Here is an 18,054-nt window from a genome sequence, read left to right as displayed (position 1 = left end):
GGCACCAAACTCAAAACAGCCTTTAGTGGGCAAGTAAGAAATAACAGTCCTTTTAAAAAAAAGCATGGGGAAAGCTAGTAATTTGTACAAAGTGGAAAAGATCAACATACATTCCTATATACAAAAAAGGGGACACAAAAGATTGCACTAATGCAAAGACAAGTCATGGTCAAAATTCTGCAGAAAAGAATCCTGCCATATATAGAACATGAAATCCCACAAGTGCAAGTAGGTTTCAGAAAGGGAAGAGGCACTAGGGGTCACCTTTCAAACGTATGATGGATAACGGAGCACACCAGGGAATTCCAAAAGAAAACCTTTTTAAAATCTTCTCCCAGAAGAATCTCAAAGGTTCACGCTTCTGTCCCAGCTCCCCCAACTTATTGGTCAGTTGCCATCTCATCTGCATGTTCTTCATTGACTGCAGCAAAGCTTCTGACTGCATAGACAACAAAAAACTATGGAATGCTCTCAAAAAAAAAAAAAAAAAGGAGTACCAATACAGTTGGCCCTTCTTATACATGGATTCAAGTATACACGGTTTGAATATGTTCAAAAAAAGTATAAATTTCAAATATCAAACCTTTATTTTCCATTTTTTATAAGGGACACCATTTTGCTATCTCATTATATGTAATGGGACTTGAGCATCCACAGATTTTGTTATACACGGGGGATCTTGGAACCAAACCCCAGCGTATAACAAGGGTCCACTGTACATTTGATTGCCCTTGTGTGTAACCAGGCTACACCATGTGTAACCATATGTTATGATTTCTTTGGGTTCAGAGTCAAACCTGCATTCCTGTTATGACCCCTTTGCCCACATAAGTCACAATCTGAATGAAGGTTCTTTGAATCCCCTTTCCACTCCTGCTGAGCTGGAGGGAATTTCTGTGGGCAACCTCTAGACCTCCCTTTTTCCAGTAGCTGCCATCACCTGATGAATTAGACTGAGTTCCCTTAGCAACCCACCAGGATTTTGCTTAGTGATTTATAGAGTTCCTTTCCCTTTCCAACTTAAGGAGCAGTAGCCGAGCCAAAGGCACATGAAAGAGGAGTGTGAAAGAGGCAAGGTACTTTTAAAAAAGCTTTATTCTAACTAAGGAATTCTAGAGCAAAGGATATAATTACATGCAGGATCCCTTGTCCTGCAGGCACAACACAAATGTAAGTTACTAAATGCAGTCATTTCAGCCAAGCCAAAAAAAAAAAAATAACCCAAAACCCTAACACCACTAACTAGTACATGTTCCTAATCTTAATTACAGTGCAGATGGGATTTATAGTCCTTGATATTTCTGGATGCTGGGAGCCTGGACTCCATTGTCCAGCTTGACCAGCTCCTTAAGATCTGCCTCCAGGCAGACAGCCCCACAGGTAGGCAAAAGAAAAGACTCAAGCCTCGTGTTGCAAGGAGGCTTTTAAAAACTTCTCCCAGAAGCATCTCAAAGGTTCACGCTTCTGTCCCAGCTCCCCCAACTTATTGGTCAGTTGCCATCTCATCAGCTGTGATGTAAACCCTCATTAGAATGCACTTCCCCCAACAATTAACCCTTTGTTGTCTGGGGAAGTCCTCTGATAAATGGAGGACCCCATTTATCACACCATGGCATGCATTACAGTGGGCACATCTGACATCTCAAGAAATAGTGGCAGCTCCTGGCTGCCACTAAAACCTGAGCTCCCAGGCTCAGAGTTAAATCTAGGTGTACACCCAAACTGTGAACTCCCATCTTCAGGAGAAATGTAATCCCATCCAGCACAGTCCAAATCCTTGATCTAATCCTAACCAGCATAGGCCAAATCCTTGATCCTATTCCTTGATCTGCCTTGCCTGGATGGCTTTAATTTGTTCATCCAAATGTAGTTGTGTGACGCCTTGAAAATAAACAAAAAGCAACCAAATCAATTCCAAATCCAGAGCTGGACAATAACTTTTATTAGAACAAACTAAAATTCCACAAAATGTTCAAATGTTGCAGAACTCTTCATTAGGGTAGGTGGTTCAAAAAATTAGGGTCAGAGAGAGTCACTTCTGGTTTGAGGTAAAGGCTACTCTCAGAGCCTAAAACAGTCCAGGGCAGGAAAAAACATTGTGAAATTTCCCCTTGTGCTCCCAGATGAAGAGTTTTAGAGAATCTGAAAGTTTTCACAATTCTGTGGCATTCTGGTTGGTTATAATACAGGTATTGCCCAACTTGGATTTTGGTTGGTTGGCTGGCTGGTTTTTGTGGACTAGCCCTTTTTAAAAAATCTACAAAGCACTTTGTTTTAGTAGTCCCCCTTCAAAAATAAAGGGACAGAAAAACACCCTTGGGGGCTACCTCTAGCATACAGTTCACAGTTTCCCCACCTCTGATCTAGAGACTGGAAGAGATGAAACCATCAGTGTCGTCCAGATGTTAGACAGTCTTTGTTTGGGGACAGAGTGTGCCCTGAATGTGTAAATGCAGTATTTTCCAAAGGAAATACAAAAGTAGCATAGCCATGTTGACCCAAGAGCCTCAGTTTGGCAATGCCTTTATTAGAACTGAACAAAATGTTTCAAATTGTGCAAGCCTTTGTGGCAGAAGTTTCAATTAAACTAGATGGTGTTGAAACATGGGGTGTGTGTGTGTGTGTGTGTGTAGAAGAAACAGCACCTCAAACCTTTTTCTAGGGTCTTCTAGCCCCATTCTGCAGAACGTAACAACCTTCAGTTTTCTGGCATGATAATATGAAACAACAACAACAGTAAAAGCTTTTGAGCAAACAACGTTTGGGTGAACAAATTAAAATTGGCTTTATAGAACTATGTACTGTTTTCCCCAATACTTGCCGAAATAACCCACTGCTAATGGATTTACTAAATATAACAATTTTGCTAAAAGAACTTGCAAAGGGAAAACTCATAAAAACAGCTCACACTTCCTAAAACAATAGTATTTCCACAAAATTAGGTATTTGTGCCCCCACCCCGAAGAACTCTTATTTTCCTTCTCTGTAATACTGTTTTCATTTATCACACTTGATTCCAGTCTATGCCTCTCAAGTATTGGTTAAAGTAAGTTATATCCTTCATTTTCTTGCAGATTTCAAGGTGACGCCTCAGTTTCTCTTGCAGATTTGTAATGCCAGTCTATTTTATATCATTGTACAGCCATTGCATCAGATTTTCGGACCTCTATAGAGGAGAGATAAATGACAAATGCCAGAGTTTAGTTCTGTATAATAAATAGCTTTGGAAAACAGGTGAATTCCTCCCTGCCTTATATATCTGAAGATAAACGTCCTAGCAAAGCCAGTGACAGAAGGATGTAAAGGGGGGGGGGGGGGGGCATTTAACTCATAAAACTGGGCCATATGCAGAATGATTGCCTCTGTCTTGTCCAAACAGTCATTAAGAGAGGCGGAGAGAGACATATTCCCCAGATTAGCAGAATGATGCCTTGAGGAATGAGCAGGTTAACTTCCCTTAGCCACAATTGTGTGAATGCTCACAGCACCATCTTGTGGACTCTTATTAATTTAACAGTAAATCTAGGAAAATGCAAACAAGAACAGGAAAATCATTATAGTATAGGAATCAGTATTTTCTCTGATGATAATTGTGGGATAGTGCAAGACACTTTACAGCATTTGTATATACTATCATACATGGTTTTTTTCAAATATAACAATAAGAACAAAGACCACAACTTTCACTACACATTTTTTTCCAAATACATTGCCTTTAAAATTAAATGACTTCAAAGCATGCCCTCTTTTAATCCCTCTCTCTGTTTAACACTGATATCCTTACTGCTACTCATTCCTTTTTACTTCTTCCTTATCTCTGCTGTCTTTATTGGTATAATTTGTATTTTTCTTTATTTTCCCCTATGGGTGTGCTCTCGACAAAAATAAATAAATAAAAAGGTCTAGAAAAGGTTCAGATTTTGCAGCCCAGATGTAACTTTCCCAAAGTGACTTTTGTAACTTAAGCTCCAGCCTTGAAACCCCAGCTTTTGCACTTTGCATTCAGTTTGCAGCAAATGAAGTAAGATGACAACAAAAGGGGAAAGTGGGAAGAGGAAAGAGAAATAGGGACATTTTATAAGTAGATGGAAAAGTGTGATAACACAAGGTTAATCAGGACCTTACGTACCAAAGCATGACAGTTGCATGGTATGAAAAACACTTTTTGGGGGGGGGGGGCAGGTGAGCCATTTTGAGTCCAAGAAATACTTTTTCCCCAACAGAAAGTGAGTTTGAAACCATGCCAGCACACCAAGCAAACTTTGTGTGGATCATAATGAACTGGGGCTGGAAAAGATCACTATTTAACCACAATCTCACTGCTGTCTCTGAACATTAACTTGGGGAGCCCAGGTATTCAATGGATGCAATTGGAATTAACATCACATTTGATTTTGCTGCCTAAGGACAAGGACAAGAAGCCCCAGCCCCAGTTGCAGTTAGAGAAGACAACAGAATTGACAGCTAAATGTTCCTTCAGCAGCAGACTGATCAGATGTCCTCCTTTTCCAGGACATGTCCTACATTTCACCCTTCTGTCCAGGAGAAATTCCAAAATGTCTTCCATTTTGAGCATGACTAAGAAGCCAATTCAGTAACATTACATTTGTTGTTTCCCATTCAAGAAATTGGTCTACTATCAGTGTGTCCACACTGCAAATAGGGAGATAGGTTAGATTCCTCTAAATTTATTTTTTCCTCGAAGCAGCGGCAGACAAGACTTGCCCCTGAGCTCAGGAAGCATTTGGTTCCCAAGAGATTATCACTCACAGACGGGATAAGGACAGGATTGCTCCTCTGTTCTTATCCCATCTTTGACTGCGATTCTGCAAAAGGCTTTTAGGTTGCAGCATATTGTCCTTTTACTGAAGCGGCATTGCATTAACGTGAACTTTGCATAACCATAAATGCAAAATGCTGGGCAATGCCACTTCAATGACAGGACAATGATGGGATCTGCGTGACATCGTTTGAAAGTCTTTCACATGATTGGGGTCAATTGCGCTTTCTGGATGGGATAGTGACTGGATAAGTGTGATGTTGTGTGAAAATCTCGCGACTGCACTATAAAAACGGGGAAAGGATGGGACAAGGATGTTTCGTCCCCTGTCTGATAACCTACTCAGAGGGGAAAGGGGCAGCAAATGTGTTAGGCAATGGCCTGCTTGAGAACACAATGCAGATGTTGAAAGGGTTTCCCCCTTAATTTCAGAATAATGGACAAATGAAAGGAATAATTTAAATGTAGATTCAGTCACAGGTTTGTTGCTAGTAAAGTACAATTATAATCATTTGTCTTCCTGAAAGCTCTATACGTAGTATGCGAACCACAAGGCATTTTAACAAAGAAAGGTTCATCAGAACACATGGTTGAGTTCATAAATAAAAAACAATATACAGTATATGATATAGCTGTAAAGAAACCATATGAAATGAATGTATATTTATATTAGTGTTTTTAGCTTTTATGAATGCCCTACATTTGCGGTGCCTTGTCCTCCTTTGTGGTTATGACATCTGGTCACCCTGTTCAGCTGTGGCAGTCACAGCAAGCAAAGCAAACAGAGTACTCTAGGAAGAGGTAGACTGGCTGTGTTTTACTCTCCCCTCTCTCCTCCAGCACTTTGCTACCTTTGCTCTTCTTGGCACCTGCTCACTACCCACTGAAAAGCAGATCCCAATATGATGCAGCAACCACACAAGCAAAGCAATGCTTTTACACATGCTGGAACACATAGTCTAAGATGGCTGGACAGTCAGGGGCTTTCTCCAACAGCTGTATCTTGAATGGGCTGATAAAAAGGGGACAAGGCAAAGGAGACTGAGAACCCAAGCCAGCAACAAGCAGGCATCATCTCTCCCACCACTAGTAACAAGGGGTCATTTCAAGAGGATGGAAACAGCTGAAGAGGGGGAGCTCAGTGGAGACCCTCTGAGGCCACATGTTCCCCCATTCCTATTGTAGATAAACAGGAACAAATGTATTTTAACATATCAGTAGCAACCAAACAAACATATATTTTAAATATCCAAAATAGATATGTGTTAACCCGAACAAGGTCATTTTGAAAACAGCCATTAATGTGTTAAAAGTGATTAGAGCATGGATTCCCAACCTGGGATGCCTGAAATGGAATTTCAGGGGGTGCGACAAAGAGTGGCTTGTGTCCTTGAGTGATGAGTCATCACTCATTTTTTCTGAATAAATTAGAATCTAATTGCTCAATTTAGATTTGCATTTTATGCACTTAGTTAAAAGCTTTTTAAAAACAGTTCAATTTGTTCACCTGCAGTATTGTATGTGGTTCAATTTGTGGTTCAATAATTAAAAATTAAACTTCTTCATCTTCAAATGTGATAGTACTTTTGTAGGGGCTGTGAACATTAGTCTAATGTTTCCTAGGGGTGTGGGGCAAACAAAAGTTCAGGAAACACTAGGTATATGTCTGTTCTAGAGTTTAAAAACAAGGTTGAAGAGAGACTGCTAAATAATACTGAATTTTAAATTTTGCTGTCCAGTCACATTGCTCACATTATCACCATAATAATCCCAGTAGATCCATAAAGTATTAAACATATTACTCCTATAATGCTAGTTGAGACTGTGATATTATTTCCTTTTTTAAAAAAATATGTGTAACTGAATACAAAAGTAGTGGGGTGGGAGAACTTTGCAGGTGTGAAAGACTCTCCTGTACCTGTCCAGCAGTTCTGGAATGCTATTGTCAGCCGCATTTGTATCACTGGCATCACTAAATATAATTAAATATCATGAAATATAAAGCAGGAACCATTCACGACATAGTACAGTCAGCCTTCTGTATCCATAGATTTTGCATCCACAGATTCAACCATCCACAGATGAAAGTGTGTGTGTGTGTGTGTGTATAATTGAAAGAGCAAAGCTTGATTTTGCCATTTTATATAAGAGATACCATTTTACATGTCACTGTGTATAATAGGCTTTAAGCATCTGTGGATTTTGATATCCACAGGGGGTCTTGGAACCAAACCCTAGCAGATACCAAAGGCCTACTCTATTTCCGATTTTGACGTATTGCTATGAAAGCTGGATGATGAAAAAATATGATGGGGTGAGGGAATCACCTAAATCATTTGAAATGTGGTGTTGCAAGATAGTCTGATAGACACCATGGGCTATCAAAGAGGGCAAATCAAGCTTGAACTCTCAACAGAAATCAAAATAACTAAACTGAGGCTGTTGTACTTCTGTACATGAAGACAAAGGTATTGTACTATTGTACATGAAAGGACATAACTTACTGATAAAAATGCTGGGTAAAATGGAACGCAGTAGGAAAAGGGAAACACTGAATTATAGGCAGACTAATTCAACAAAGCCTTGGATATATAAGACCTGAGCAGGGTCTCTTGGAATTCTCTTGTTCGTAGATGTCATAAGTTGAAGCTAGCATGATGGCATTTGCTACCACTGAGGCACACAGCCCTTCATCAGCACCAAAATTAACATCAGTTGAGGTTTAACTATAACATCCCTTAAAACATGATTAAAACTGTAGGTGGAACTGGGAATTCACATACTGTGTTAAGGGAAGCCTTTTACAGCTGACAGAATGTTAATATGAATGAATACATCAGGAATATATTACCACAACATTATGTTAACTGTACTTATCAACAAAACGTTTCTTGTTCTAAAAGTATAAGGAAATAAATAATGAATTGCTTTAATAATAAAATACCCAAGAGGCATGGAAATGCCCTGCTGGCCAAAGTCCACTAGGCCCAGTGCAATCTGCCTTCCAGAAAGGATTTTTCAGTGGACATGACCTCCTAACATGGAATTTTGATTGCTGTCATTTCTATATTGAGTATAACCAGTTAGATGTATTTCAGTTTGTGGGAGGGAAACATTTAGGATTCACTGTGTTTAACTGTTGTCAGTTCTTCATTGCCATGAATATTTTTGTTAAAAGGTGGCATAAAAATAATGAAAACAGAAAACAATCACATAGATTCTTGCAAACTTTAACTGATTTAATGTCTGTACCAAGCAACTTCTTAATTTTTGCTAGTCGGTGGAGTGATTCCCCTCACTTACGCCCACAAGAGGGATGAAGGGCTGTTGGCATGGAGTGGGCATTCCCTAATCCAAGATTGGCTCCTAATTTGCTAAATGAAAATTGTGGAGTGCTATAGTTACACCAGTTGTTGCTGTTGTTATATACCTTCAGTCTGTCTTACTGAGACCCTATCAAAGGATTTTCCTGGCAAAATTTATTCAGGGAAGGATTGCCATTGCCTTCCTCTTGGGCTAAGAGAGCATGACAGTTAGACAGAGAGTTTCCATGGCTGAGGTGGGATTCTGGGTTTTCCAGAATCCTAGTCCAACATTCAAACCACAACACTACACTGGCTCCATCATGAATGTAATTTTGAAATTAAACTGCTTTTTCTATTTTTGTACATCTATTCCAATTTTATTCATTTCCCAATGTAGCTTGATTTACCACAGGTATGATCTTTATCTCCCAGTACATGCCAAACAAAAGCAAAAGGATGGGAAGACAGAACTTTTTTAAAAAGTATCAAGCTCTTACATGAAACAACTGCAAAGAGAATGAAACCTCCAAAATGTAAAAGGGCAAATACTTCATATTTATAAAAACAAATAAGCTCCTCACTAGTAAGATTTTCAGTCTGTCACTTCATTAATACTTTGCTGTACTAGCAGAAACTGTTCAAAAGCAGCTACCTCTGTCTCCTCTAGATAGCCTTGCTTAAGCACAGACATACTTTTCTATCTGTCTTAGTACAAGAAAGGATGATGGATATTACTTTTATAAAAGGTGACCTCTAAAAGCTTATGTCTGAAAAGAAAATACGACTCAAGCACATTTTGCATCTTTATAAAGGGAAGAAAGCCACTTTTATTCTTTCTTTATAAAGACAGCCAAAGATGAAACAGCAATAATTTGGGGTTGGAATAGATTTGTAATATTTCCTTGATCTGTGAGGCCACTGGGGATTATCAGATTGATTGTAATTTAGGTTGTTAAAACATTCATTTTCAAAAACTGAGGCAGGCTTCTCAAAGGACACATGCATAGCTACAGGAAGGTTGAAACTTCGGTTTGAGCCTTACCCAGTGAGTCTCAGTTGTGTACCCTATCATTTCTGATTATTTTATATGCCACCATATTCATGGAGCAAAAAAGTAAAATAAGATATAAGCAACCTACCTACTAGTTAGTAAACAAATAAACATAACATCTTGGTACAGGTTGAGTCTCCCTTACCCAGAATTCTAAATCTGAAATATTCCAATATTGTCCACATGGGTGGCTGAGATAGTGACACTTTCATTTTCTCATGGATCGATGGACACAGACTTTGTTTGATGCACAAAATTATTAAAATGTTACATATAAAATTGCTAGTTGTATAATGTGTATACAAAACACAAATTAATGCCATGTTTAGTCTTGGGTGCTGTCTCCAAAATATCTCATTATGTATATGCAAATATTGAAAAACCCCCCCCCCCCCCCCGGCTGCCTAAAAGAAAATCCAAAATTCAAAACACTTCTAGTCCCAAGCATTTCAGATAAGGAAGACTCAACCTATACCTAAATTAAATCATCAATATAATTGTGAGAATGGAAAACAAAGGAATCATATGATTCTGACCATTCACCTTGCATTTACACTCCGCCCTCCCCTTACGCAGGGATCCATTCCGGATCCCACCGCGTAAGGGGAATTCCCTGCATGCTGGAGCCCCATTGGAAGTAATGGGGCTCGCACCTGTGGAGGCACAATAGTGCAGCAGTGTGTGCGTTCCATGGGCACGCATCCCATTACTTCTTCCGGGGCATACATCGGGCTCTTCTGCCACGGCTTTCAGTATGTGCTGAAACCCACTAATGCATGCCCGCGTAAAACACAGGTGCGCTGTATGTTTTTGATATATTTTATACTCTCAAGAGTGTGAGGTAATGATCTAAGAGAAGGCAGAGATGGGAAAATGAATGTGTCACATTTGCAATTATGTTGTTCAACCTCTCCCTGGATTCAGAGGTGCATGGATGGCTTAGCACCAGTTTTTCCAGCTGGTTACAGCTAGCTAGACACCACCTGTATCTTGTGATCTGTTACTGATGGTTACTGACAAACTCAAGAATTAAAAAACAGAGACAAGAAAGTGGTGTGGTGGGGGTGAAGAGTGGACAGGGAAAATAAAGAGTAAGCTTCCCACAATAAAAGGGAAAGGGAAAAGTAGTCCCTTGACATGAATGTCTAGTCGTAACCAACTGTAGGGGGCAGCGCTCATCTCCATTACTAAGCCAAAGAGCCAGTGTTGTCCGAGGATTGCTCTGGTAGTCATGTGGCCACCAGAGTGATCCAGCTGGACTGAACTTGGACATTAAGTTCAACTATTCACTACCATACCAGATATTATATTTTAAAAATTCAATCAGGGAAAATATTGATTGGAGCAGGATCATTACAGCTGTACTGGAACATAGAATGTGAGCCTTCCGTGGATGTTACCAGTGAAGCTCAACAATCAGAAAAATATCACAGGACCCAATGCCTTGGTCTCCATTTAAATGCCACACTGGAAACTGGATTAATCACATTCCTAACTAGTGAGAGTGAGGTAGCATTAGTAGTGCGATTCACTTTGCAACCCATACTATGGTACCATAGGCCAGGGTTCTCAAAGGAAAAGTGCATAACACCTTTCTCTACTAAAACCAATCAAAATATTGTTGCCCTTATTATCTCTAACACAGTGATATAAGACGTAGGATCTCTCTCGCTCACTCTTTTCCCTCCTTCTCTCCCCCACTGCATTAAAATATACCCACTGAAAAGTACATTTTAAAAATGTACCTGTGTTGTTGCCTGCAAACAAAGTGCCAGTAGCTGTATTTGTGGGTAGTGTCCCATTATTCAGCTGCTTTATTCTTTTCAGGTGAGACTTTCCATTGTAATGAACTTGAGCTTGAGCAGCTGAGTTCAACTGGATATTGCACACATCACAAAAGGAAAATAGTATCTTCTTTTTCTCTTTACTTGATTGATAGTCTGGTCTATCATGTCTCACTCCTTTTTCTTCAAGGCCCCGCAGAAATGCTGCTGGATTCATAATTCCATCTCCAAAGATGTGGTCAGGACTCACGGGGTGCTTCATACCTACAAAAAGGGAAAAAATGCAGGGGAGGGGGGAAAGAAAATATACTGAGGCCAAAAACCAAATAAACAAGTGCTTTTAAGTCAGCATTCTCCTTCATGCACCTATTACTTTATGTGCATTAAAAGATGCAGTTCAACAAATCATCAAATACAAAAATAGTACAGGCAGCATTGCTAACATTTCTGCAGAGGCTGCTGTTAATGCAGAAATATGTAGCATGTGATACAGACCAGAGTTTAATCACCAATAAAAACTGGTCGCAAACAACTTTTCTACACAATCATTCTCATAATTGTGTCCCAACACTTTAAAGGGAATTCTTTTCTTTCTCCATTAACATAAAATTGCATATTGTTTTCCATTTCATTTATCAGTGTCTTCTGCTTTTCTTTTAATTTTCTGGATATCTGCCTGAGATAAACACCAATACATTGAAGGCAACTGTATGTAGGTACTATGGCCCGTTACAAATGGGCCTAAAAGTGTGCGCTCCGCGCGTGCTAGGCTTAGAAAGGGGCATCCTTTCTGAATGCCCTCAACCCTAGCACACGCGGAGCACACACAAAATGGCAGTGGCCATTCCACACGGCTGCCGCCATTATGACGTCATGACCGCGCCACCTGTATACGGGGCGGCGCGGACGTGACGTCGTCACGCCATGCCAGGGCACATAGTGCACCCCTTCCCCGGCCGCAAAAGGAGCTCCAAAACAGAGCTCCTTTTGCCATTTGCATCGCTGGGCACAGCCTTCAGACGGCTGCGCCCAGCAACGCAGAGGAGAAAGGGGCCAAGCGGCCCCTTTCTCCTCCTCCCTGCTGCCGCGGGATGTCCTTGGGGCTTGAAGCCCCAAGGACACCCCTTTGCAGGCTGCGGGGAAGGGGCCTTTGCCAGTGTTTGTCTTCTTTCTACTTCATTCTACCTATCTTTGCCAATCCTCCTTTATATAGGGGAACATATATAAGCTGCATTAAGTTAATGCATCTCTTTAAAATCTCCCACAACATCAGTTTCAGGACCAAACTACATGTTATGTGAGAACTATGTGGGAAGCCCACCACCAGATTTCCTGACATATATGCTTTTAGTTTAACGCAGCACATACCGTCCACATGTCCCAATTTGGCAGGGAAAGTCCTGATTAATCCATCCTCCTACTTTTCCAGATGCTTTTTAAATATCCCAGTATGTTTCTCCTCCCACTTTCCCCCAGCTTACTTCAATTTCTGCAAACAGAGTTGAAAGTACAAGAGTAGTTTGCACTCAATTAACTCAGCAAAGAGGATGAGGGGAGAAAGGGCAGAAGCTTGTCCTTCCCAGTAAGTTCAGACACAAGGGAACTGCTGCAGCCTCTCCTCACTTATCTGGTTTTTTTCCTCTCAATAATAACTTTTCCCATCTTGACCACACTTTGATGCTGCTTGGTCACATTATTTTCATTTGTGAAATGCTGGAGAGCATCTGTATCTGATTGGAGAAGCAGCACTGGGGGCTGGAGGGGGAGAGATTTATTTTCTGAAAACTAACCTCCAGTAATTTCCCTCTTGTTCTGATTCCAGTAATTTCACTCTTCTGCTATCCAAGTGGGAAAATACTATTCAGACACTTCAGATACTGTAAAAAATGATGATCCAACTTTTGAGAGAGAGAACGATGGAGACATACTGCATTGCAGAACAAAAGGGGACTAGCCCAAAGGTAATTCACAAATATTGTTAAATGTTGTACCACTCATTTAGTGTTTTTCAAGATTGTGCTGTTCTTTATTAGGGATTAGTTAAATTATTTACTAACACAGAGCGTATCACTAGATCATTCTTCATCATAACTAATACTTCAGAGCTGCGTATGTACAGTTAGAATGCAGGAAGAGAGAAGGTGTGGAAAAAACAAAGAAAAAGGAAGTCAGCAACATGCTAACTAGCAACTGATGAATTCAAAAATACAGCCATGTTAATCTGGAAAATCAGTGTGTCAAGAGATCTTGTAGTGACTTTGATACTAACTGAAAGAAAGAAGTTGGTAGCATGAGCTTTCATAGACTTGAGCCTGTTTCCTCAGATGCATCTGAGGAGCTATTACACTAAATTCAAACCTCCTCAAACCCAGGGACACAGTCATAGTGCCAATATGATCAGGGCAAGGGCAGCCCTAAGTAATTTACAACATCCCTAGGCTGGGAGGGAGATGGATTCAGCACAGCTTCAGGGGCTTAGTGTCAACTCAGTTGGACCCTGACTATCTTGGCCAGTTAAGATTGGCTTTTAAGTGTGGATCCAATCCAAGATAATAAATTAATGCCTAACACTGTGCTGCCTTTTCATGATACCACAAATGGGCTGCCTAGATTGGCTGCCTTACATAGCCACCTGTGTAGGTGAAATCCTGACAGAATCAGGAAGGAATCCACAATGGAAAAACGGTAAGCGAGAGAACATTTTAAGGGCAAAATGCTTCTGCCCAGACGTTGTTCAAAACATTCATTTGCCCTAATTTGAAATCACAGTTGCTTTCTTCTACCTAAACAGAAATTCTTGAAAGGAAAATGAGCTTTTCATAGACAACTTTGTCTTTGGCACTTCTCTGTCATTAAATAAAATTATAATGACTACTTTGCACTTTCTTATTTTTAGCTTTGGATATTAATTATATCCCTCAAAAGCCTACCGGAATTGATTTCTATGATGAAGTACTATGTAGGTACTGGTTCGTATGCAGAAAATGACAGCCCTTATATTCTCACTTTCCCAATCGCATCAATCCCATATTGTTTTTTTCTACTGCACTGCATCCATCAAATTGAAATTTATTATGATTTATAAAGAATAGAATTCAGAGACAATAGCCAACTAACTGAGCAAAAGACATTGTAGCATAACCTTTCATAGATTTAGGGGCTAAATAGACCAGCACTATTTATTTATATATATATTTATTTTATTTATATACTGCCTTTCTCCCTGGAGGGACCCAAGGCAGCTCACTAAACGCTGGCATCGGGCTGGACTGGGGGAGTGGCAATTGCACGCTGGCGTCCCTGTCTCCTCCCCAATGCCTGCATCATGCCACATGCCTGACTGCACGGCAGGCAGCGTCATGAAAATCTTGTGCAGTAAGTGTTGAAACCAAATCATTAATATAATATAATATGTACATAGAAAGCTACCAGGTTCTTTCTTTCGGTAAGTCTCAAAGGTGCCACAAGATCCCTTTGCATAAAGGTCAGTGGATTAGGTCTTGACTATTTGAAAGACCATCATCTCTCCATATAGGCTAGCCTAACTTCTGAGATCTTCCAAGAAAGGCTTTTTCTCAAGATGTATCCACACTGCAGAAATAAAGCCGTTTGACACCACTTTGACCACCAAGACTCAAACCCTCAGAGTCCTGGGATTTGTAGTTTGGTGAGACATTCCACCTGGTCTGTCAGAAAGCTCTGGTGCTTTCTAAACTACAGATCTCAGGATGCTGTGGGATAGAGTCATGACAGTTAAAGGAGTATCAAACTGCTTTATTCCTGAGGTGTAGAAACACCCAAGGTTTCATCATCTGGAGTGACTATAGCAGTATCTCCACAGGGTTTCAGGAAAGCCAACTTCTTCCCAACTCCTCACCCTTTCAAATTTTCTCAAACCACAGTGGGCACCAAGACTCAATGAGTGGGAGTAGTCAGTGCTGTAAATACTGAGCTGCTGTCAAGTCTGGCAGCTAACCATATTCAGAAATTCAGACTTCAGTAATTAAAACACAGCAAACCTTTATTCAGTTCCATACCAGGGATGGTCATTGTAGGAGCTAAACAGCAAGCATTAACATTGTCTAATTAAACTACACACAATTTCAAATTCATGGCATGCTCAATTCTTTTTCATTACAATTAATAAAGGCATTTCCCACTCTCATTCCCATACGGGCCCTTCTTTGTTCTTGCAGCCAGACGCATCTCATGAGAACGACTTGGAACAGGCTTGAAACATGCCTGCCTCCCCTCCACAGTTCTCACCACCTGTAGATGAAATCACCATGTCTCTGCAGTAACAGTTTTACTACAACTTAACCTTTCCCTTATTTTATGGCAGGGCAGTTCCATGTTCAACTCGTGAAAGTTATTTGAGTATTCACTGCCCCAGGAGCCACTGAATAAAGAACTGCTGCTTTGTGGCTTTTCCTGTCTTACTGCTATTTATCTCCAGTTGTGCCACTACCTTTCTCACCCCAGCCCTGAATATGTAGCTGCAGTACAATTTCATTTCATAGTCTGAGGTGTATGTGGGTTGTTCCATTATTAGTGAAAAGCCTCAAACACTTTACTTTCGCAGATCCAGTTAGACAATTGATTCCTATTTAAAAATCTTAATTTTGCCTCTTTATCTTTCTTTCCCTTCACAACCCATAGCTAAACATCTTTCCCCACATTCTCTCTCTCTTATTCTTTTTCTTTTCTGTCACAGTTTCACTGTTCTTGCTTACCCTTATCTTGTCCCTCATTCCCTAGTCCCACTTTTCTCTCTTACTTGTTTTCCTTCTCTGCCCCATCTCATGGTTCAGCACATTTTCTTTCTCTGCTCTATCTCTCATTCTCTTTTCCCCCTTTCCCCTTGTTCCCTCAAAATTCCTGGTTAATGTATTTTCTATCTCTTTCCTCTTGTTATCCCCCTTTCTCACATCCCCTAATTGCACTTCTCTTTCCCCTCCCTCCCTAATCCCATACACTCTTTCTCATCCTTTTTGTTCTCTCTATCCCCAAGTACTAACCAGGGCTGACCCTGCTTAGCTTCTAAGATCAGATGGGATCTGGTGCCTTTAGGGTATTTAGTACAGTTGATTAATTGCTTTCCCAGGAAAAGCACGTTGAAACAGAAGTTCTGCAAAACTACTTAAGCACAGGCTTGAGCTATTTGTGATCTTACAGAAGTTCTTGCATTACATAACTCCCATCAGATGTCTAATAGTATTTGGATGGCCACACATTACTCCACCCCCCCCACCCACCCACCCCGAGTGCCATATTATCCAGTAATGCCCTTCCTCAAGACCATTCAGAAAACCTTTGTTCCTTATTATGGTTGTCAAGGCTAGAGCATCCCAGGCCCTGAGAATTCAGCACCAAAATCTGAGACCTAGTGATGTTCCGAAGGCTCAGATCTTGCACTCCATGGGGTTGAGTGTAACTCTGGCTGGCTAGGCACACATGCCTACTTGAAAACATGCATATCCTTTTAGGCACACACTCCTTAAGCTATTTAGTGATTGTGGGAAGGTTCAGGGAACTAGGAACTGTCAACTGCAGTTCTTCTGCAGGTGAGAGCAAACAGATTCCAAAGAATGCACTGCAGATCCAGGAGGCAGACACCTGCTCTTTTTTCCTCCAGCTGCAGCCAGATGTTTCTGCCAGTTGGCAGCCTCCCCCAGCCACTCAAGGCCAAAGGAACATAACCCTCCCTTTCAACCAGGCTTGTTGAGTATGGCAGGGGAGGCATTGTTCAAGGAGTTCCTGAATAGCTTCTTGCATAATTACCATAAAAGACTACGCATGTGAAAAGTTCATGTATGTCACCAACAGGATTCTAGCCAAACTCTAACAAATGAGAAAGTGTTTCTATGGCTGGAAATTAAGTTAAGACCAGTGTATTCAAAATTAGGTTTTCTAAGCTACATCTGCTTGTCACAGTGGTTCATGTCTTGGACTGCAACTCTGGAGACCACGGTTTGATTCCCAGCTCAGCCATAAAACACACTGGGTAACCTTGAGCAAACTATGTACTCTTAGTCTTAATGGATGCTGTCTCTATCCATAATTTAGTCACTTGTCTCATCACCACTTATACATTAAGAAGACCCATATACTATATTTAGCCTTTTTTCCCCAAAGGAAAGCACTCCCTCATTTGACTATTCTAGTAGTATTTCTATATCTTTCACAACTCTATGATATCCCATTTGAGGTAGAGTAACTGGAATTGTAAATAATATTCTAAATTTGACCACACCATTGATTTGTATACTTATTATTCTATTATATTTGCTTTTCTTAGACGGGAGAGCCAAAAATAAAAGTACCAGAAATGAGCTAAACTGGGGCTTTCTGTTCTTGCTATGCAAGTCACGATACCTTATCAGTTGGCAAATGTGTCTGACAACTTCAAAGGCTGTGTCAGTTGTGGATGAGAACAGTATGTTTTTAAAAATGCCGTTTTCCTCACGCTATTTTTTGTTATTTTCATTTTGCAAGAATTACTGCAAATTATAAAAATTATACTGCAATTAAAAAATTCAATGTCAGTATCAGAACTAGTTCAAAACTGGTGCAAACCAGTTATTCAATCATTTATTGTAATTAGCGCTGGGCATGGAATTGTATGGCGAGTTAAAAGTACATGTGGCTATTGATGTATAATGATTTTCTGATGTCAGAGGCTAAAAACATTGCAAATAGAATTATCAGCACCTTCAGCAGATGACAATACAGTGGGCCCTCCACATTCACTGGGGTTAACACAGCAAATTAAAAAAAATACTATTTTTTTTATCTGAAATAACACCTCTATAGAAATGCCCAGGTCCTCCAGTGCAACTCTATGGTCAACATCTGCCAGAAGGTGAACACAGGATTGCACTGAAGCACTTACAAATGACCGGAGAAGTGTTCTGTCTGGGAATCTCTAGGTCCTCCAGTGAGACTTCTGCTGAATGTTGACCACAGTTTTGATGGAGGAACTAGAGATTCCCAGAGAGAACATATTAATCAAATTCGTGAATAATCAAGTCTGCAAAAGACATAGCCACAAACGTGGAGGGCTGACTGTACTCTTATTTCCATGGTCATCGCAAGTCTATACAAGTGAGGACAGAAGTACAGTGGGCCCTCTCC

At 40.4% G+C, this 18,054-nt stretch overlaps 1 protein-coding gene across 2 annotated transcripts in view; it reads right to left on the bottom strand.

Annotated features, from left to right (window-relative positions):
• The window catches only part of ZNF385B (zinc finger protein 385B), a 185,319-nt gene extending 172,551 nt beyond the window's left edge, over positions 1–12,768 (bottom strand). For both annotated transcript variants that reach the window (XM_042461595.1, XM_042461602.1), the window contains exons 1-2: positions 12,711–12,768; positions 10,882–11,184 (exon numbers count right to left, since the gene is read on the bottom strand). In XM_042461595.1, the coding sequence (XP_042317529.1) occupies positions 10,882–11,182 (301 nt within the window). In that variant the 5' untranslated portion in view covers positions 11,183–11,184; positions 12,711–12,768. The remainder of the gene's footprint in view (positions 1–10,881; positions 11,185–12,710) is intronic.
• Between the last annotated feature and the right edge of the window lie 5,286 nt (positions 12,769–18,054).

Source organism: Sceloporus undulatus, chromosome 1 (genome assembly GCF_019175285.1).
Source record: "Sceloporus undulatus isolate JIND9_A2432 ecotype Alabama chromosome 1, SceUnd_v1.1, whole genome shotgun sequence".
Lineage (NCBI taxonomy): Eukaryota > Metazoa > Chordata > Lepidosauria > Squamata > Phrynosomatidae > Sceloporus > Sceloporus undulatus.
The sequence above is the reverse complement of the archived record's forward strand: the minus strand, read 5'-3'. Positions and strand labels throughout refer to the sequence as shown.